General features: G+C 33.4%; 1 protein-coding gene across 7 annotated transcripts in view; it reads left to right on the top strand.

Annotated features, from left to right (window-relative positions):
* Window positions 1-23,104, top strand: part of stard13b (StAR related lipid transfer domain containing 13b) — a 173,797-nt gene that overhangs the window by 135,682 nt on the left and 15,011 nt on the right. For 5 of the 7 annotated variants that reach the window (XM_005157638.6, XM_073923834.1, XM_073923835.1 and 2 more), the window contains one exon: window positions 20,684-20,755. In XM_005157638.6, the coding sequence (XP_005157695.1) occupies window positions 20,684-20,755 (72 nt within the window). Of the gene's footprint in view, window positions 1-10,273; window positions 10,375-15,284; window positions 15,419-20,683; window positions 20,756-23,104 lie in introns of those variants that run through there. The other 2 variants (XM_005157641.6, XM_009291826.5) reach the window with 2 other exon arrangements.

The raw sequence follows: 23,104 nt of genomic DNA, 5'->3' as shown, positions 1-23,104 counted from the left end.
AAAAACTAAGTTTGCTCCTGAGTGGTATTGTCGATGAAATATAGGTTGAATTATTAATATAATTAACAAACAGGACCGGCTTAGATATGTATGACTTGTATTTGAAGTTCTATTTTGTGGTTTTAACACATTTGAAAACACAGGCAGCGTTAAATTTCAACCTGTGCATAATCAGAGTCTTTGAAGTTTATCGCTGTCCTTTAATGCCAGAAAGAGCAGAGTGATATGACACAATGCATAAACCTGCATTAAACACTTATATTCTGCAGTTTACATGTGCCTCCTGGTAAAAAAAAAAAACTTGCAAATTTCACAATGTACACGTTAAACTAACTAACGATACATTTAAACAACTCTTTTGGATCTCACTATATGTTAGGAAGGTGGCTATTAATTACACAACACACTTAAATTGTTTATAAATATAATGATTAATTTTTAGTCATTGTTGAATAACACAAAAGAACAAGAGCTTTTTGTTAAAAAACTCTATCTCTATATTGGTCAGAAATGTCTCACTTAGCTTATTTTCTAAAATCATTCAGCCCTAGTATTTCAGTATATTTAGATTGTCAAGAAACATCAACTAAGCTTTTGGTGAAATCCCAGCTGCACTTTTCCTATCTTGAAAATCCTATATTTCCATCCTGAAAACAACCTCTACCTGTTTATAAAGTGTCACGTTTTACATTCCATAAATGTTTAAGAACATTCAGAGCATTGAATTTTACTCGCCTTTTTTAATCTCTCTCTCTCTTTCTTTTGGGAAGCTTAGAGTATCCATTCTGTGGTTAGGAAAGCTGATAAAGTATGAACATCTCGGCTTTGCTTGAAATTGGAGATATGTTGGTTTTTGCTGTATAGTCCTGGCATGCTTCATTGCTTTAGCTTTTAGGCTTGGTTCAGAACAGCCATAAGAAATGTACTATCAGTTTACGGCTATGGGGCCATTGAATTTAAGACCCATGATGCTGAAGACGTCATTGGCTTATTTGGTATACGGCTCTAATCCTCCCATATATTTCCTTTTTTTCCTTTTGTGGAGGAACGTTCTGTTGTGTATCATATTTTACACGAGGCATGTCTACTGTGACAAACAACCCAAAGCGATTTTCCGTGGTCAAAGCGATCCAAATATTTACTAGACGAGGCTCTTCCACCACGTGCTGGACTCCTGAAATGAACAGATTACTTTAAGCAGCCTTTCTTTGTTAGGATTCAAACAAAGTAGGTCTGAGTTAGGTTAACAGTGATGTCAGTAGCATTAACAGTGCTCTTATGAATAATGGACATTGTGAAAATTATCATTAAACACTATTAATAGTATACAATAAACACTGTTAAAACTATACATTAAACAGATTAATGATTTTATTTTGTGTCCAGTTTTACTCTTAATGGGGCTTTTGTTTAACCTTCACTCACTCTTACATTAAATCTGAACTGAGTTTTCTTTTTGTGTGTGGAACAAATCAAGAATTTTCTAAAGAATCACCCAGATATCTTCTATAATAAACCTACTAACCAGATCGTTGATCCTCCAAAATGTTTGTTTTCATGGAGTTGTTCTGTATATTCATTTAAATTTTGTTTTATTTTTTATTTTTTGTATTATATTTGTTGATTCATTTATAATGAACAAAAGTACTCTTGAGATTATAATCCCCTGCTTGTTTGTTTTTGATTACATTTTTAAATATTTAGTTTCTTATTTATCCATCTAAACACATGCCCATCCATCTTTTTTGTTCCATCCATCCACCTATCCATCCATCCATTCATCTGTCCATCCATCCATCCATCCATCCATCCATCCATCCATCCATCCATCCATCCATCCATCATCCATCCATCCATCCACCCTTACATCCATCCATCCATCCATTCATCCTAAGCTCCATCCATCATCTTTCTCTCCATTTATCCATCCTTCTATCTATCTATCCATTATTTTTTCTCCATCCATCCATCAATATTTTTCCATAAGTCCATCTATAATTCCATCAATCTATCCATCCATGCATCCGCCCATTCATCCACCTATTCATCCATCCATTTTTTCTTACATCCACCCTTTTTTTCACCCACCTATCCATCCTTCCATCCATCCATCCATCCATCCTTCCATCCATCCATCCATCCATCCATCCATTCATCCATCCATCCAACCATCCGTTCATCCTTTGCTCAATCCATCCATCCATCCATTATTCTTTTGTTTCATCACCCATCACTCTTTCAATCCATCCATCCATCCACTCATTCATCCACCTATTCATTCATCCGTTTTTTCTTTTATCAACCCATAATTTTTTTATTTCACCCATCCATCCATCTATCCTTTGCTCCATCCATCTATTATCTTTTCCTCCATACATACATCCATCTATCCATCCTTGCATCTACCCATTCATCCACCTATTCATCCATTCATCTTTTCTTACATCCACCCTTCATTCTTTTATTTCACCCAGTTTACTTACTTTCATTTTTTTTCAATGTTTGAAATGTCTCTTTTTTGGTAAACTGTTTCTTTAAGTTAACAAATAGGATGCCAAAATGTATGTTAGGCACTTGGATTCACTCTTACACTCCACCCAGCCATAAGAAAACACTAGCAAGAGTGACCTCGAATAATGCTTCGCGTTAGTGAGGTTGGTGGATGAAAGCAGACAGTCAGCAGGCGTCCTTGAATGGAGCAGACGAGTGTGTTACAACAGCTGCACCAGTCTTGTTTGAATTCATTTCAGGACGAAAACATACAGAGCGACTTATGACCCAGCGAGCTTTATCAGCAGTCAACAAGTGTTTTTCACCCTCAAAATCAATGAGCTCTCACTGTGTGCCTTTGAACATTTTTTTTACCCAAGTGAAGAGGTTAGATACTTGGAAATCAGAATCAGACATGGCTTTTTTTGGCTTATAGTATGAACTAGACATCCTGCATCAACATTATGCCATTAAGGAGAGTCATTAAAATGGCAAACGTAGTCACTGTCTATGACTTTTCATCATTTTAAAAATTTTTATTATCCTTGATTCCATTTAAACACGTACCTACTGTTTTCCGTCATAAGATGAAACTCATTTGGAAGCCATGAGATGGTCAGGAAATGAGTATGACCAAAAAAAGCCCAGCTGACCTAATCTCTGTTGTTTTTGCCAACCGTGAAGGCAGCGGTTCTTCCAAATGTTTTGTCAGAAAGAAGAATTTATTGCATCTTATCTGGAGGGCTGCTTTTGTGCGTACTTCCTAGTGATTGTAATTTCCTTTGGCCCACGTCCCAGCTGTGATTCTCTACGGGCAAAACTGAAAGAAAGGCACACGATGATGACGATGTGAGATTAGTGAGTGGCACCTCTCTTTAATAATAACTCCTGACTATTGTATGTCGGATGTCAAGCATTAGGGGTTCCTGAATCACCAACGCTCTTGTTAATTAAAACCTAGGCTGCGAAATAATAGACGAGGATTCCCACACTGTTTCCATCATGACCCAGGGCTTTTCCCTGCAGAGCCATGTTTTGCTGTGCCAGCAGTTGAGTTTTGATTATTGTGGTGTTAAAAGCTGTTGGTATTTGTTTTAAAGTATATAATTTATAATTTAAAATATTCTATAAATGTCTAAATAGTGTAAATAAATTTTTATTCTAGTTTTCTTTTAGTTTATTTTGATTTAAATTTAGCTACATGACACTTTTACCTAGAATAACTCTAAAATATATACACTTTCTAATTTTTCTCAGAATTGTTGACAACAACAGTTGCATCATTTCCCCTACATTTTGCAATAGATTGTGATATTGATAGTTCTTGCGATATTTTTCTTAACACTCTTTCTGTGTCCTAATTCGCATACTTATTGTCACAGAGGAGATGCTGACAACAGAGTGCGGATCCAAATGCAGGATTTATTTTAAAGAGAATGGTCAGGCAGGCAGTGATCACAATCAGGAGCAAACAGATGTTTACAGGGAATCCCGAGTCATGGTCAAATAACAGGCGAATGGTCAGTACAGGCAGGCAGCAGACAACATAAACAAACAAACAAGGCAATGAAAACGCGTCGTAATGTTAACTTGACAGATAAACAACACTCAGCCAAGTCTGTGTGTTTGTGTGCTGTATAAATAGTCCAACTAATCAGTCTTTGAGCAGCTTTAGCTGCGTGAGTGTAATCAAACGGGATCAGGAACCTGTGTGTGTGTGTGTGGTGCGTGACTGGAACTTGTAGTTCTTGAAATGACGGATTTGTAGTTCATTAGCGATCTGTGTGTATAGCAGCTATCTGCACAGGCTGGATCGCTGGTGACGGTGACACTTCTAGATATTTGTTAATAGTCATTCAAGCAACTTTACCGAACCATCTCTACTTATACACCTTCCTTTCTTCATGTGTTCAATACTTTTTCCCTGTGTCATTCTATGTTATTACACAAAACTTGATTTGTAATCTAATTAGTTTAGTTTAGCACCTTTAAAGATATATTTTCTAAGAAAAATGGTGACATGTCCTTTTTTCTTATTGAATTTTCAGTTCTTTAGCCAATAGCATAACATCACCTACTGTGGAGTTGTGCAACCCAAATAGATGGATGGATGGATAGATAAAAACTGTGACCGTGGAGAGTAAACAACATTTATTCATTCATTTTCCTTCGGCTTAGTCCCTTATTTCCTTATTTATCAGGGGTCACCACAGCGGAATGAACCACCGACTATTCCAGCAAATGTTTTACGCAGTGGATGCTCTTCCAGTTGTAACCCAGTAAACACTCTTATTCATATATGCATTTATACTCTATGGCCAATTTAATTCATCCAATTAATCTATAGCACATGTCTTTGGACTGTGGGGTAAACAGGAGCACTCTGAGGAAACCCAAACAAACGCGGGGAAAACATGCAAACTCCATACAGAAATGCCAATTGGCCCACCCGGGACTCGAACCACTGACCTTCTTGCTCTAGTCACCTTTGCTGTGGTCTTATCACCATCGTCTGTTTTCATGCATTTGAGACGCATTCAAATGTGTAAATATTTAGCTGTGGCTCAAAAACATTTCATTTAGATCAGGATGTGAGGTGGTGATCATAAAAGCGTTCGGAAAATAAGTCACCTTGCTGTCACCAATAAACAACTGCCACCATTTTTAATTTATATATATATATATATATATATATATATATATATATATATATATATTTTTTTTTTTTTCTTTTCTTTTTTTTTCTTCTTTTTTTTTTCTACTAAATCTGTCCATAAAAAACATTTTAAAAGTGTCCAAAATAAATGGTAGATGCACGATATAAAGCGGCATTGGACCAGAACATCCATAAAAAGGCTTTTACTCACAGCTCTTATCAGGCCTAGGGCACAAAGTGTGTTTTCACTGCTGATTCCTCACTGAAAGAGCCACATGACCTTCTTGCATTGGTCAGATGTGTTTTAGATACTGCCTGATGTGACTCATTACCAGTTTATATGTGTTTTGCTGATGCATGAACGCTTCTTTGACGTCTATAGACTCATGTGACGCAGACACACATACAGTGAATGCTGTTTTAAAAACCCAGCGGCTGTTCTAACTACAGCTCCAGAGGTATAGTTGCGATGTAGTATGCAAACTTTCGTTGGAATGATGGATTTGGGAAACACCAAATCAACAAACTATGTTTGTAATGACTTTGTAACGATATTGTGTAATAAATATTATTTAAGTTTTAATTATTTTATTACATCCTATTAAGCCATATAAATAAATAAATAAATAAATAAATAAATATTGGTGGGGCATGAGATAATTAATAATAATAAACAAGGGAAATAAATAAAGTATACTGTATATATATATATATATATATATATATATATATATATATATATATATATATATATATATATATATATAATATTTTCCTTATTTTCCTTATTATCCTTATTTATTTACAGTCTGTGGTTTTAATATATTTGCATATGTGCTTTAAATGTCTTCATTTAAAGATTTATTCAGTGGTGTTATACTGTATGTATATTGTAGTTAACCTAATCATAAAACTAACATTGTTTTGTTGCTTGAACTAAAATAAATTGTTAACTCAGTAAATAAATAAATTAATTAATACAATTTAAAAATAACTTTTATTTAAAGCTAATTGCCAAGATTGTTATTGTTATTCCTCATTTTCATTTAACTCAAAATTAATATAACTAAAACTAATATAAAGTTTACATACTGCATATTCCAGATTATTTATCATTCTCAGCTTTTTTCCTTAAATATTTGCATTCAATTTAGCTAAAAAAAACTATATATATATACTATATAGTTATTAGCTATGTATAAATACATAGACATACTTAAGAAAAAAATATACAAAAATGACAAAACAGAACCAAATTACTAAAAATTTGAACCAAATTGAAATGAAATAAAACTATACAGATGAAAAGGAAAAAAACAACTCAAAATATTAATAAAATCTACAGTGGCTGTTTAATAATGCTAAAGTAACGCTGTGAAAATCTCATTTGTTAATGTGTATCCAGAAATCTTTATCTCACTGATCTTCGACTGACTTTGATGCATAGTTTTTTCGTTCTCTTATCACTGTGTTTTACGGTGACACACAAAGCTTTCCACAGACAACACACTCATCATGCTCGTCTGTCATTCAGTATAGAAGCAGTTTCCTCTTACATTGAAGCGCTGGTCTGTTCTGAATTCAGCGGTCGATAAAAGCACACGTCTGTCAAACCTGCGTCTCCTCGGGGCGACTGACTCAACCACTCTAACTTTAGTTTCTGTGCCATGAATTACGTTCCAGGTGTTTTCCAATGAGAGCACCGGGCTTTACAGTAATAGACCGTTAGCTGGTAACACCACTGTTTTCAGTCATTTAACAACCCGTCTGTCTGATTCATAACACTAACACTCACTGCTTTTGCATGTTTATCTGTTCTATTCCTGTTCCTGGTTTTAATAATAATGTTAAAAACAACCAAAAAAAAAAGATCTTACCTAGATAATCAGATGAGATTGTATATTATGCATTGCTTATTTATATTTGCATTGTCTTGCTTATTGTGTATTGTATAAACAATAGTAATTTCAATAATGAAACCTGCCAGATATGTTTTTGTGTATAAAATAGGGGCTGAATTGAACCAGAGTTTGATAAAAAGTCAAACAATACAAACATAAAAAAATAAAAACAAAACAAATCTGAAAAATGAGTTGAATGCAATAACAATGCAATGACACAAGGGGAAAGTGCTAAACTAATGTATTTAATACTTTATATAAAAGGCTTTTGGTGATGGCAGTTTAAAGACGACTCTCATATGGAGAGTTTTTCACAGACTGTGGGTCTTGTGGGAGAGTTTCCTTGGCTGTTTTTTGGATCATTGTCTTGCTGAAATGTCCACTCTGGACTCTGAAGCAGCTGATATTCATTCACAATAAGGAAGAGCAGAGAGTTGCTGAAGAACTACTGAGAGATTTCAGCTGGTGACTTGGCTTTCACTGCCTTTCTGTGCCTCCCTTTCTTCATGTGTTCAATACTTTTTCCTTGTGTCATTTCATTTTATTACACTTAGCTTCATTTGTTAACTAATTAGATTTGTTTTCTTCAACCCGGGCTCATTGTGGAAACGTAGCCCCGCGGACGTTTCTGCAGACCGCGTTTTACCTCCCGGGAGGTACGTATTCAAGCGTTTTTTTGTTTTCGCGGAGCCGCGAGAGGCCGCTGTGCGCGCTTATTCGCGTCTCGGGCGGGCGCCTCTCGGGAGCGCGCGCCGTTCGCGCCCGCGCCGTTTTTGCGTGAAAAGCCGCTGGATCAAAAAAAAAAAAGCAAAAGCCCTCGTCTTCGATTTCGACCGCGTTTTCGGATCCCGCTGTGTTCTCGCCCTCATTTTCCGGATTCCGTTTTTCGTCTCACCTGATTTCCGGAACCCGCTGTTCCCTGGACTCGATCCCGGTCATCGTCCACCGCGGCCGGCTCCGGCTCCTCCTCCTCCGGGGCCTCCGCTCCGCCGACGCAACGCTGTGAGCTAGGCGGACAAACTGATTGCGTCGGGAAAACCCTCCACTCGGAGGCGAGCTGTCGGCCGGCGAGCGCGAAGAGGAGGGGCGGAGCGGCGCCACACCGCCCCGCAGTGTTCGCTTGAAAAAACCAAACGCGGCCTTTACGTACCTCCGGCCACGTAAATCTCAGTCTCCAGAAACGTCCGCGGGGCTACGTTTCCAGAATGAGCTTGGGTTGGTTTTCTTTGCATTTCTTTGGTTGTTACCAACATATGTTTTCTGAGAAAAATGGTGACATGTTCAATACTTATTTTGCGTACTGTATATTAAGCATATTAAATAATGCTTTAATATTTCTATTTAATGTATTTGCGATTATAATCTAGTCTAACACCATTGCTGAAGTGCAAACAGACAACAAAGATGTTGTTTTGAGTTCAGAGGAATGTAAGCTGGTATTCAGTTGGCGACAGTCTTTTGTCTTCTTTCTTTATTGTTTGATCCCACTACAGAAGCTGAAGCCCACGTAGATCCACCCATGATGCTTTGAGGGTCACATTGCTGATGTATGTAATGGTGGGTGGGCAGCAGACAATCATCTGACACTCGATAATATGTTGAAATGTGCCCAATATTCCCTGGTGAATCATTTTTAATGCTTGTCTTCTTGTGATGTCACATTCTCCTATGTTTTCCATCATACCAAGAGACATTGCAGGAATTTGGACATTTTAGGAATTTTTGGATCATCTGGGTTTCCTATAGTCCACCCCGTATTTTCCTTTTTCCCCAGAACCATGTCCAAAATAAAGAGGGTTTTTATCAAGTGAAAAAAGAAGAAAAAAATCGTGGTTCCCCAAAGAATATTATATTCAGTAAGTAATGACAACAATTTACTTATTAAAGTAAAAGTACATATTACTTTATTAAAATAGATCAATTATAATAATAATAAATAATAATAATAAACTTTTTAAACTATTTTTTAAGTCATATGAGCTATTTATGTTAGTCTAGTGCGTTCTTTTTACAAAAGTCTTTATAATAAGCTTATTTTAGCATTCATTTGACTTATTAACAATTATAATAACACAGTAAAAACTGTAAAATTGTGAAACTTGATTACAATTTAAAATAAGTGTTGAATGTAGTTTAAATTTTAATTATTTATTCCTGTAAGTAAAAACTGAATACGTAGATCCTTCTGAAATCATTAACTCAAAATATATATATATATATTTTGCTGCTTGTTTAAACTACTTACTTAAAATGAGCTGAACCAACACAATTCTCAAGTATGTTTTGGGACAACTTAATGGTTTTGTGTTCAATCCAACTAAATTTGTTAAAACAATTAAGTAACTTTATCTATTTGCAGAGACAATATGAAGGAATCACGTGGAACCCAGCATTTTTTGACAGCGTATAAAAATATGTAATATTATAATTCAGCTTTAAATTACATGAATAAATTACATTTGAAACTATATTTTAAAAAATAATAAAGGTATTTTAACTGTTAATAATATTTCACGTTTGCAGTTTTTTTGTATACAGTTTTTACTGTATTTTTTAATAAATAAATTCAGCTTTGCTAAGCATAATAGACTTCTTATTAAAACATTAAAAAACACTGATTCCAAAGTCTTGACTGAAATTAAAATTAATCAAATCATTTAATTAAATTAAAATAGTAATACCAATGATTAACACTGTAAAAAAGCTATTTTGTTTTCAAGTTAAAACTTTTAATGAACCAATACAGAAATTTTAAAGGTCCTGAACACAACAATATTCTAATAAAGAAGTTTTATTTTTAAGAAGAGTTTGCCAGGAAGAACAAATTCACCCCTGAGCTATAAAACTCAAAGTTAAGGGAGGCGAAAACATCCTGTAGTTTTTACTACATAGATTGTAGAGTTTGGCGGTGTGATGGGATCAGTGGGGGGTTGATTACATCATAAGACGGCAAGAAAAGAAAGTCCCACGTCGCCAGTGTCCTGCCACTTGGAGGGCGTCCGAAAGGGCAGTGCCAAGAGAGAAAGAGTGAGTTGTGATGGTTAAAGTGCTAGAGAAAAGAAAGCATGAGGAGTGGAGGGGAGGAATGCTGGAAAGGGGCTTGGACTTCAGAACCAATGAGAGGTGGAGTAAACCAAAGACAGAGCGAGTGAAAAATAAAGGGGAGGGAATGAAGTGAGAAAGAGAGAGAGAGAGAAACACAAAAGCTGAGGAGGGAGAAGCAGATGAGGAGAAAGTTTGGAGTGCGCAGACAAGATGTTTGATGAGGAGGAAACTTGGGTTAAAGCGTTTTAGGACTGTTTGTTTTTACCAAGATGAAAGTCTCTCGTAAGTAAAACTACATCTTTGAGTTTTATCGATCTGCTTTTACATTCTGTTTGTAATTTGATTGATTTGTGAATTTGATTTCATACCTGAACAATTCTTAGATAACTTCCACAATAGAGTTGAAGAAAAATGTATAATTCTTACTTTTTCAAAGAAAATCTTTTTTTCAAAATAGAGTTTTAAGTGATGGGCGATATACAGTGGTGCAGTGGGTAGCACTTGGGTCAGTTGGCATTTCTGTATGGAGTTTGCATGCTCTCCCCGTTCGTGTGGGTTTCCTCCTAGTGCTCCAGTTTCCACAGTCCAAAGACAATCGCTGAATTGAATAAGCTAATTTGGCTGTAGTTTATGTGTGGGTGTGATTGCAAGAGTGTATGGGTCTTTCCCAGTGCTGGGTTGCAGCTGGAAGGGCCTCCCCTGCGTAAAACATATGCTGCTTAAGATGGCGGTTCATTCCGCTGTAGCAGCCCCTGATTAATAAAGGAAAATGAATAAATGAATTCTAAGTGATGTTTAAAATGACATTTTCACAGTGTATTTGCTATGATGTTATTTTCTTCTGGGAAAAGTCTTATTTCTTTTAGTTTTCGCTGGCATAAAAGCAGCTTTAATTAATTTTAAGGTCAATATAATTAGTATTTTCTTTTACCTATTGGCTACAGAACAAGTTACAGTTTTTCAATAACTTGGCGAATTAAGTTCACTTGTCTAGTTAACTTAATTACATCATGGCAAAGACTAAATAAGTTTCTTAGAAATAAGTTATTAAAACTCACACTTTAATAATTTTTTTCTAATTATTGCACATTTATGAAGGTTAATAATTATGCTTTCAACTGTGTCAAGTTAAACATGGCAAGTTGGCAGTGCATATCTTGATGCATATACTATTACAAATTATTTTCTGCGATTACATGTTGTTTAAAGCTGTATAAAAAGGATTAGGTTTTTCAATATTCGGTTATGCAATTTCTACTTGTAGTTTCTTTACTAGCCATTTCTGAATTAAGTTAGAGTTTAATATATATATATGAAGTTTCTTGAAGTTTGTGTAAATCAAGTTTAATTAAATATTGCAGTAAATTCAAGAAGAAAATTACATTTCAATCATTCCACTTTAAGTCTGAACAGTCTTGTACTGCATTATTCAACATTATTATTCATAATTCAACATTTACTAATGCATTATTGTAATTAAAATTCATTATAATAAACAAATAACATAATTAAAAATACCTTCTGTATGGCAAGCATTCTCTATCAAAATCTGCCTGAGTTAACCGCTCCTCATTTGTGGGAAAATGCTGTGAACATTTTCTTCATTAATCTGAAAATAAAGCAAACAAATATTATTATTTATATAGAGCATTATATAATCTTTTTTTTTACGTATTACGTATTTTAATTATTTATTAATTACGTATTTTAATTATTAATTACATTACATCATCAATGCTGTAAAAGGAACCTTATGAAATGGAAAAACACTTTGCAAAGCTATAGCTAACTTAGCTTAGCCTTGGCTTACCATTTAACAAGATCCCTGTTTTTCTTCCACCACACTTAAATGTTGCCTGATTATTGCTGTTCAATTTTACAATGCAAATAATTTGCTCAATTTCAATATATAATTCAGAATAAACAAAGAAATTTCAAATAGCAATGGCTGGTTAAAAATACCTGTGTATCCCTGTATACATCGAATGGCAAAAACTAGGTTCCTGAATGAGCTTGAACAGCATGTGTGTTTCCTGAGAGAGCTTATTTAAGACAATAGAAATGATAAACTGTTAATGCTAACCTCTTAACATGCTCACTGTTGATCCGCTCCTACAAAATGTCGTCTGATCACTGCCGTTGTTGAAATTCAGATGCAAACATCTCAATCAAATCTGCATAATTCAGTGAATTTTCTTAAAATAAACGTGAAGCTGTCTTTCCTTAATTTTATTAGCTTAATAGGTTTCTCAAATTAAGCCTAATAATTGCACTGGTTTGCTTAAAAAATAAGTAAAATGTATCTCTTGATTTTATTAGCAAATTCTTCTCAATATTTTATAAAAAATCCAAAATATTAATTTTTTAAAAGAAAATATGCACATTATTTTTAATGACATACATTTTTTTAATGAAAATTACAAGCCTCAAGATTAATTTTTTACACTTCTTTAATAACTATAAGCAGCAAATGAGTCATTTGTTGAGCTAAAAGTCATAGTTGATGCTTTAATAATAGCCAAAATTGTACTAAAACATAAAGTGAAATTACAATTTTAGTCTAGTTTCTTTTTCATTTTTGTGTCGAACTTCTGAATGAAAAATCCTTGATTGTATTAAGTTCCTATCTGGACGTGTGACAGCTTGCCAGAGTGCCAGCGTGTGCCATGGCTGACCTGCAGGGAAAAGCACATCCCGCCTCCTCATTTTTACATCAGATTACTCAATGAGGAAAAGAAGGTGTCTTTCTCTCTCCCACATATTCATAGTCGCTCTGCTTTTCATATTGTGTTGTTGTCGTGCTATGTTACCAAGTTATTGTTATTCCAGTTATTGGACACTGCACGCAGTTTGGTCGCATTTAAAAGCAAGAGTTCCCCCGCTGGCAACCAGCCAGAAGCTCAGCTCTTCATCCTTCCGATTCCATGAGAAAGGACAATGATGGCAAAGAAATAGTAGCTTTCAGGATAGTGTTACGGAATGCTTGTGTGACGTGGATCTGGCAGCTTGGGTTTCGAAATGCAGTTTGTGGGACGTGGATGCCGCTGCTCTCAGTGGTACTGTACGGCTCTCTAGGGAATGAACGCTTAGTCACGAAGGAGGTTTCCTCAGCTTCTGTTCAATAGAGCTCAGCTTTCAAATACAGTCACTATGTTGGGTTGACTTAGTTGACATAGTTACATAACAGTTATAGTGATAGAGATATTTTGAGATGTTTTGAGATATTTAGATATTTAGAAAGATGTTTTTTTTTACTCTTTTATTGTAATTTAGGTAATTGCTATTATTATAAAAATCTTTCTAAATACTTAATATGTTACAATATTGGCTAATGGTCAAGCTTTTTGACAATTTTTTGTTTTCATTTCAGTGTTTTTTTTCTAAATTCACTTCTGCATTTTCACACGAGCATTAGTTTTTTTTTATATAATAATTGTACCATTTATAACCCTGAATGACAAAATATAATGTCAAAATAAATGCCAAAAAAGTTTTAAAGGGGTAGTTCACCCAGAAATGAAAATTTACTATTTACTCTCACTCCCTCAAACCTTTGTGAATTTCGTTCTTCTGTTGAACACAAAGGAAGATATTTTGACAAATGTTGAAAATATGCAACCATTGGCGACCATAGTAGGAAAAACAAATACAATGCCAGTCAGGGGTTACAGGTTTCCAAAAGGTTTACCTTTTAAAAGGTACATTTTTGGTTCTAACAGGTCCTTAAAGCTACATAATAATACCTAAAAGTACACATCTGTAACTCATAGTACCTTAAATTACAAAACTGAACCTTAAAAAAAAGTCTTCCTTTTGAAAAATTGCCACCCCAGTGACAGCTTTTGTACCTTTATTTTAGAGAGTGTTTATTTAGACAGCTTCAAAGGATGTTGTCTAAGTATTTAGATATTTTTGAACAATCAGATTCCATTTTTTTTGTGCAAATTGTAAACATTATCTGATTATTTGCTTTATTTACATCATATACACACTGTTTAGGTAACTACAACATTTACTCTATTCTTCCAATAAAACAGCCACTTGCTTTCATGTATTTTTTGGAGAAGTTGATAAATTAACATGTTGTAAATCCAGCAGCTTAAATCTCTCTGCTGCAGCGCAGACTAACATGGCACTCATCATAGATCAAGAAATATGTTAATATTGATATAAGTTGCTTAAATTATAAAACGCATGTTATTACACATATTTGAGAATCAAAATATCCAACATTTCACAATATAAATACATTCATTCATTCAATTCTTTTCAGCTTAGTCCCTTTTATTAATCTGGGGTCGCTACAGCAGAATGAACCGCCAACTTATACAGCATATGTTTTACCCAGCGGATGCCCTTCCAGTTGCAACCCATCACTTGGAAACATCCATACACACTCATTCACACACACACTCATACACTACGGTCAATTTTAGCATACCCAATTCACCTGTACCACATGTCTTTGGACTTGTGGGGGAAACCGGAGCACCCAGCCGAGGCTTGAACCAGCAACCTTTTTGCTGTGAGGCGAACAATATAAATACAACATACTGTATGTCAATTTGTAGGAAAGAAAAAAAATGTCTGCGGTGTGTTACGTTTTAAACTGATGCATAACCATGAAAATTTTTAATCATGATCAAATTTACAAACTTAATCAGAATTATTACATGTAAAAGGGTTAAGAGAATATTATATAACTAAATTGTCAATTCTGTGTTACTGAACTAATAGGCAGTTTTTTAGCAACACTATTAGACATGACCTTGTAAAAATACATAGCATCAAATATTTGTACACTCATATCATATCGTAGGGTTTTAAACCTCAAGGACATTTCATCTGCTAATATTTGCCAACAGATCTGCTAGTTACATACATTTGTTTACATCTCTCAGAAAGAAAAGAGGTTCCTGCTATAGACCGAGTTTCGTGACACGCTCATAAAGAACGGTCTTATATCATTTGAGCATTTAGTCCATCTCACAGGAGCTACTGAACTGAACAAACCGTATTGTTCGGTAAAGGAGGCGACACAAAAGAAAGGTAATCTTAGTGGGGTGGAGGCAGCGCAGGAATTCTTTCCATCCTACTGTCAATATGAATGAAAACCCAGGCGATTCGCTCTGACGTCTTCTCCGCACACTCAGAGGATGGGCACAGACCCTGTAACCCACAGGACACCCTCTGAGACATGATTAGGGTCATCAGGCAGGGTTGGAAGAGGTTCAGAATGTGTTTGGAATTTGAGCTGGATCATATTTACATGTTGTTGGATTATTGAAAGCGACTTTGTGCAGTCATTTCTTTGTTACTGAATCAGGTGAGAATGATTTTTATAGATCTTGAAGGATTTAGGAAAAGATATATCTCTTTTGATGATGTTTAGATGTAGGGGGTGATTTGTACATCAGGTTATCCGCGGGGTCTTAAAAAGTCTTAATGTCCTAAATTTTAAAAACTAAATTTTAGGCCTTAAAAATTTGTAAATCTACTGAAATTTTATGTTTTAGACCTTAAATCTTTATTTTAAACTGGTCTTAGTTTTCCTTTGTATATGGATATCTACCAATCTGGCCATTAACACCAATATAACCACCAACATTCCATCTCAATAAAACTTTACATTTAAGAAAAAAAAATGCATTTAATTACTTTCCTTACAGAAACATTTTGGTTAAAGGTTCTCCATTTATTTACTGCTAAGGATACTGACCTGATCAATATTTTTTATTATTAAATTATTGTTGTTAAATTATTTTGTTCCATTCTTGTTAAGGGTTTTAGGGTTTGTTAATGGATGTATTTGAAAATTAATAAAAAATATTCAAAGAAAAATTAGTATTATAATTGTATTATTAAATTTATTCAAATTGAATATTTTTTTGATAGGGTAAGTGAAAATCTTTCTAACTGGGATGTTAAATCCTTAGCATTTAGCTTTGTATAAGTCTAACATTTATTCATAATGGTCTTGAAAAGTCTTAAATTTAACTTGGTGAAACCTGCAGAAACCCTGATACACTGTAAAAGATTTCAGTTCTCTGTATTCTTCTTTTGGATTGCATTATGGAACCTAAATGTTTCCTCCAACAGCTTTTGATGTTGAAAAGATTAACAAAGTGGCTTTTAATAACATATTTAATAGTTTTCAGTGATATGTTGTCTGGGTTGGTGTTGTATATTATGGTACAAAAACCTTGTAATAAACTGGCTAGTTTTGTTTTTCCATATAGAACCTAACTTTCTGTATTATTTATTTTACAATTTAATGTTTGAAACTATTAAAATGGTAACACAGTCACTTTGTTAAACTGAGGAGTTAAATTTTCAACATCAAAAATCGAAATAGCAAAGATCAAGTTTCCTGAATGAAATTCATAACAATAAATAAACAAAATAAATCTGATAATGACAAAATACAGACGCTGTTAATGAGGTTTTGCAGTGTAATCATGTGTTTAGTAATTATATGGATTTGCTTAAACTTGTGTTTGGTTTCTCCCATTGGTTTTCCTCAGCAGCTTTATTTTCATACAATAGATATAAATTACTTGTTCAAAGTATATAAAAATATTTTAAGTTTAATAGTTTTTCACAATTTTATAGTTTTACTTGTATTTTTACTCAAATAATTGTGTCGTTGTTGAGCAAAACTTTTCTTTCATAAGTGTAAAAAACAAAATCATAACTTAATTACACTGTTTATATATATATATAAGCGTTTTTCTAGTTTGTTCGACAGTTTTTTTAGGGAATGTTTTGTATTGAGAACAGATCTTAAAAAAACATTTTAATTGAACTGAATGTGAATTTTACGGTGTGTTTACTGGGTGTTAGATTTGTTTGTCAGTGAACTTGAGTAACTCGATAGCTGGCTGAAATGCAGTGCAGTCTTAAACAATGGAAAGTATGCGCTTATGTGCTTATATTGTTTGGTAAATATCAGATTTGAGCTGTTTCAATTCCAAACAGTGTGTTCTTGAGTCTTTGGCTGACTCTATTACATTTTGTGTATTATTATGTTGGAATTTGTCATTGTCATTCAGAAAGTCTTCACCTTGTCTTAGATGTTTTTGAAATTCTCTCTGAGAATAACACAAACTGAACAATTATTGACACGTAAAAGGACGTGAATGGCCCAGCTTATATAGTTTAAAATGGATGAGAAAAATTTAAGTAATTTTTCTGAAATTGGCAGATAGTTTATTAGTATATTTAAGCACAGTTTGAGGTTTTTATGTGTCTTATGAAATTAGTTATATATTCTTTTCTCCCAAAAGTTTTATTTGTTCAGATAACTTTTTTTGTTTCAATTTTCTCTCAATTTTGTCATATATATATACAATTTTGGGAGTCGAATGATCATCATCTTTATCAATATGCTTTTGTAAATACTTATTTATATTATTTTTTATTTGAGAAGTACATTCTATTTCACCGAAATCTCATGAGGATATGAGATTTATTAAAGAAATAGTTTACTCCAAACATGAAAATGTACTCACTATTTACTTTCGCTCAAAAAATTACAAAAACATAACATTATTTCTTTCTTTTATTGAACACAAAATAATATATTTCGAAGAATGACTAAATGCGTTAGCCATTAACATCTATATTAGGAAAAAGAAAAAACTATGAAAGTCAATGGTTACCGCTTTCTAACATTTCTCAAAATATCTTCTTTTTAGTTTAACAATAAGAAAGAAACTACTAAAGGTTTGCAACAAGTAAAAGGAGAGTAAATGATGATGTAAATTGTATTTTTTGGGGTGAACCATCCCTTTAAATGTAGGTTTTTATATATTTCCCCCCCAAAAAAGTAGACTTTTGCAATAATCTCCATTTCCATTTCTCGATTTTTATTGCAGATACTTTCAAGAATTAATTGATATTTTTTCAGATTTTATTTATTTATTTATTTTTAAATATTATGTACTGTTTTGCCTTAATATCCAGAGTGTTTCTGACCTGCTGTGGTCAGCTCTGGTTGTTTTGTTCAGAGCCCTTATAAATCAATATGATGTTCCTTCCCTTCTGGAATCACATAGTTTCCAGTGGGGTTTTTTATATTCTTTTTCCAAATCTGACTGCTCAAAATCCCAAACAGTCTTCTAGTACATTCTGTTAACCCTCCATTAACTGCAACACGTCACGTAAAGGTCTGCTGCTTTATGAACAGGATCATAATGCCAATATGCAACTGATCACTTAATCCCAAAGATCTTGAGCTGTCCTGGTTTTTATCATGTGGGATTATGAGCAGACTTTACAGGCTCGCAGGACTGTGTTATTATGTATTATCTGACCTACAGGAATAACCTCGTTCATGCAGCGGCAGGAAGAGAAACATAATTAAATCACACACAACTGATGCTGTTATGTAATACTTGCTCACTCTTTTTTTTTTTTCTTCGCTATCTCCCTCCTTCTCTTCCTGTCCAAGAGCACACAAGTGTTTCTAAATATAATTCTCATGATAACTGTCTGTGAAAATGTGTGTTAGCTTCATTGGTTGGACACAACACAGTTTTATTGACAAAACAACAGCAAGATTGTGTCAGTGTTGTAGTTTGGTTTTGTAGTAAGATGATTTGAACATTCTTAAAGGGTTAGTTCACGCAAAAATTTTAATTATGTTATCATATTTGGAAGAATAAAAAAATACAGTGACTTTCATAGTATTTATATTCTCACTGTGAATGCCAGTGGCTGCTTCTTTCTACGGAGACCCGGAAGGGATGTAATTGTGGGGAAAAAAATGGGCGAAAAAAAAAATTATAAGAGAAAAAACAACCAAGTGATAGGAAGATATATATTTTTAAAGTTTTTGCGTTATCTCGCAAATAGGTTTTGCGTTCCCTCGCAAAACTGTTGTTGCCAAACACTTCCTGTTCACTTCATACACGTCAACCCTCCCATTTTTGCCGGGATTCTCCCATATATTTTACCATTCTATCCTGTTATCATCCTATCATCTAGTGTTTTCCCATATTTTACTTATATTTTTAATTTTAAAAGCATTGAAATTGCTATAAAAAAGTCTGCATTCTCTTTCTATTCATTAAAGCTGTGCGACGATCATCGCCCTTTATATGCAACCTCTGAATCAGCAAATGCATGTATAAGCGCTGATTGACGGGCACGCTCTGTATGATAAACTGATCCCAGATCAGCTTCAAAACATTTAAAGGGACACCTCTGTTGTTAAACAAGTGAAGAGCAGTAAATGAATCTCTTATTTTGTTTTGTTTGATAACAGAGGTGTCACTGTAAGAATACACAGATCTATAATGAAAGCATTCGATAACTTTCGATACAGTTTGTGCTCATTTAGGAGAAAATTAAGTGTGTTTAAAATAAAACACAGAGGGCGGACATGTTTACATATTATTAAGTGTATTTGTCTGCTTAAATGCACACCTGAATCCCAAAGTGTCCTGCACTTTAGCTCCTCTTTAAATGCCGTGTACAGAAGCTGATCTGGGATCAGTTTATTATACAGAGCACATCCGTCAGTCAGCGCTTATACATCCATTCACTGATTCAGAGGTTGCATATGAAGGGCGATGATCAACACACAGCTTTGATGGAAAGAAAGTGAATTCAGACATTTTTATATTAATTTCAACGAGCTTTCAAGATCAAAAAATGTGGGAGAAATACTTAATGACAGATAATAGAGGGATAGAATGGTAAAATATGGGAGAATCCCGGCAAAAACGGGAGGGTTGACATGAATGAAGTGAACAGGAAGTGTTTGTCAAACTTAAATAAATATATATCTTCTTATCACTCAGTTTTTTTTTCTTCCACCCATTTTATTCCACACCATCATGTCCCTTCCAGCTCTCCATATTTTCCCACCAATCTCAAAATATCTTGTCATGTGTTCGACAGACGAAAGAAATGCATAAAAATGAGTAAATGAATAGAAAATGTTTTTTTTTTTTTTACGTGAACTATCCATTTAAAACAAGATAGGAAATCTGTATAGTATATTAGAGATATTATAATTACATGTTTACAAATGATTTAAAACAATATTTTTTATAAGAAGAAATTATTCTATTATTTGTTTTTGTAATTGTTTGTTATTATTTAGTTGTGCTTAATTTATATAGTTATATTAAAATATTACAAGTAAATATTCTTAATATCTACCATTAAATAAATGTTATAATTCAATTAAATACATTAACAGTGGAAATAAGAGTAATAAAACTTGATTAATAATAAATCTGCCAAAAGTTGAATCAATGCTTTTTATGTGTAATATTTGTAACAACAACAGCAAATGTTCCTTATCTTAAGAAATGCTGAAGTGGACAGGATTATGAATGCTAATTTACTCTATGCAGAAAATATCCATGTGAATATGAAGTTCTTTGGCTTTGTTTTGGAGAGCCGTTTAAGAAAGATGCCTGACTTTGTCATTATGTGGTCATTATGATCTCAAAGTTCGAAGCGACCCATGAAATTGGAGCTCTCTAATCTTGTTTCTTCTTTGTCTTTATGAAGTCTATATATTAAACAGATAGACATGTTTTATGAGTCTGACAAGTATACACTTTTTGTGTTGCAGAAATCGAGGCAAAGGAAGCTTGTGATTGGCTGCGGGCAGCAGGATTCCCCCAGTACGCCCAACTTTTTGAAGGTAACGCTTCACCACACGAAAATATACAATTAGTAGGGATCATAAATGTTATTACACCCAAAATGAAAGCCATGTATTTCTGGAGAGTGAGAATTATGTAGTCAGAGCTATGCATGGCTGCATTTAGTCTTTAAAATGAACGATACAGGGCGGTATGATGCCGTCAAGGCTTCCATTTATCTCAGTGTGGACCACTTTTCCGCTGTTTCCAGTTCGTCTAGTGGCTTTTCTTTTTCTGGATTGCTTTTGAAAACACTATTGGTTGGGTTTGGAGTAGAGGGTGGGTCAGGGTATCGGTCAGTCGGTTGAGTTTGTTGAAAAAACTGAGAAATTTTGATATTGAGAAGGACATTTTGATTGTTGTATATAAATCACCTTTTAAATCCGCCCTTACTTTTAAGATTGTAGCCTGCTTTAACTCCCTCTCTATTAAAAGTAAAAATACACTTTTAAGATTAGTAAACTCATTCATTCATTTCTTTTTGGCTTAGTCCCTTTAAGATTAGTTAATGTAGCGAGTAAAATAATTGGTTGGAGACAAATTCTTCTTACTAATTTAATTATAGCAGTTAAAAAAGGAAAAAGCTCCACTATTGTGGAAGATTCTTCCCATCCTGTACATGGTTCCTTTAAGTTATTTCCATCTGGCAGATGGTAAAAATAATTAGCAAAAAAGCCTATGTGCAAGAAGACATTTATTCCCACTGCCATTGTTTTTTTATATATATATATATATATATATATATATATATATATATATATATATATATATATATATATATATATATATATATATATATATATATATATATATATATATATGTGTGTGTGTATATATATATATATATATATATATATATATATATATATATATATATATATATATATATATATATATATATATATATATATATATGTGTGTGTATATATATATATATATATATATATATATATATATATATATATATATATATATATATATATATATATATATATATATATATATATATATAAATATGTGACTTTTTAAATAATTTTGTAAGAATATTTATGTTTTGCTGTTGTTTGTGAGCCTATGTCTAAAGACAAATTTCTAACCTCTGTGGGATAGACAATAAAGTTTATTTAATTGAATTAAAAACTTTTATTAATACAGTTTAAACTACACCAATTAAGAACAGTTAAATTATTATAAAATAATTCAACCTTGATGAGTAAAATAGGCATCTTTCAAACCATTAACAGTCATACTGATCAAAAACTTAGACTTTTAGTATGATTTAAACTGTTTAAAGAGCGGTTAGTACTCTCATTCAGATTTCCAAACAATCGCATGACGTCAACCTGTTCCCAAAATGAGTGTCATTTTGGGCAAAAACAAGCTTTTAATGTGGGATGTGGTTTCCGATGTTTAAATGGGCGCTTTAATGTCTGTCAGACCTCATGTTGTTTAGCTAGTTTAAGCTCACTCATTTTCCCTGTGATCTGATGTTTCGTTCCACCTCAGAAAAAGGCCTCATTTACTCAGAGCATTCATACCCCCTACATCTGAAATGCTGGGAGGTACAGGTCATTGGTCAAACAGGTTCAGGTTAAGAGGTACCGCTTGTACATATAGAGTGTGACATCTTCAAAGAGAGACAGAGGTCATGGGAATAACCTTGCCGCAAAAAACGCTGCCTTTTTCAGTCGCTCATGGCAAGTGCTTTTGATCTTGGAGTGTTGGTCTTTAGATGAAATTGTATGAGCTTTCTAGTTTTTTCACTTGTTTCATTTCATGTTTTAGGAGTAAAAACCCCAGATTTTTTTTTTTGTTCTCTGTTACTTGTCTATTTAAAGTTATAAAACACCCCACCCCCTCCAAAAAAATAAAATAAAATAATAATAATAATAAAAATGTAATTTATAAGACTTTCATTTAAAATATATAATATAAAAATTAAATATAATATAATTAATTATAATATAATATAATATAATATAATATAATATAATATAATATAATATAATATAATATACAGTTTTATAAATGGATGCATCAGATGTTTTGGAGCATAAAAATAATTCAAACAATATAGAGTTTTTAGCAAAATAGATGGTCTTTTATTATACAATCCTTTCTTTGTTTATTTGTGACAATAATACTTGCGGTCATGGAATCAAAGTGCAGAATAGAATCTTTCCATAATGCATCTCTTCAGAAGTGTTGTTTTGGAATATCCAGCAGCTTAAAACCAGAACACAGTGTCTCTCTTTGAATCTGTGATTTTACTTATTTCATTCAGCAGAGGCAAAAAAATATGATGAAACATTTAATTGTACTAGTGGAATGTCAACTCTGGCGGGGTC

This window comes from Danio rerio, chromosome 15 (genome assembly GCF_049306965.1).
Source record: "Danio rerio strain Tuebingen ecotype United States chromosome 15, GRCz12tu, whole genome shotgun sequence".
Lineage (NCBI taxonomy): Eukaryota > Metazoa > Chordata > Actinopteri > Cypriniformes > Danionidae > Danio > Danio rerio.
Note: the sequence above shows the minus strand (reverse complement) of the source record. Positions and strands in the feature narration are given on the sequence as shown.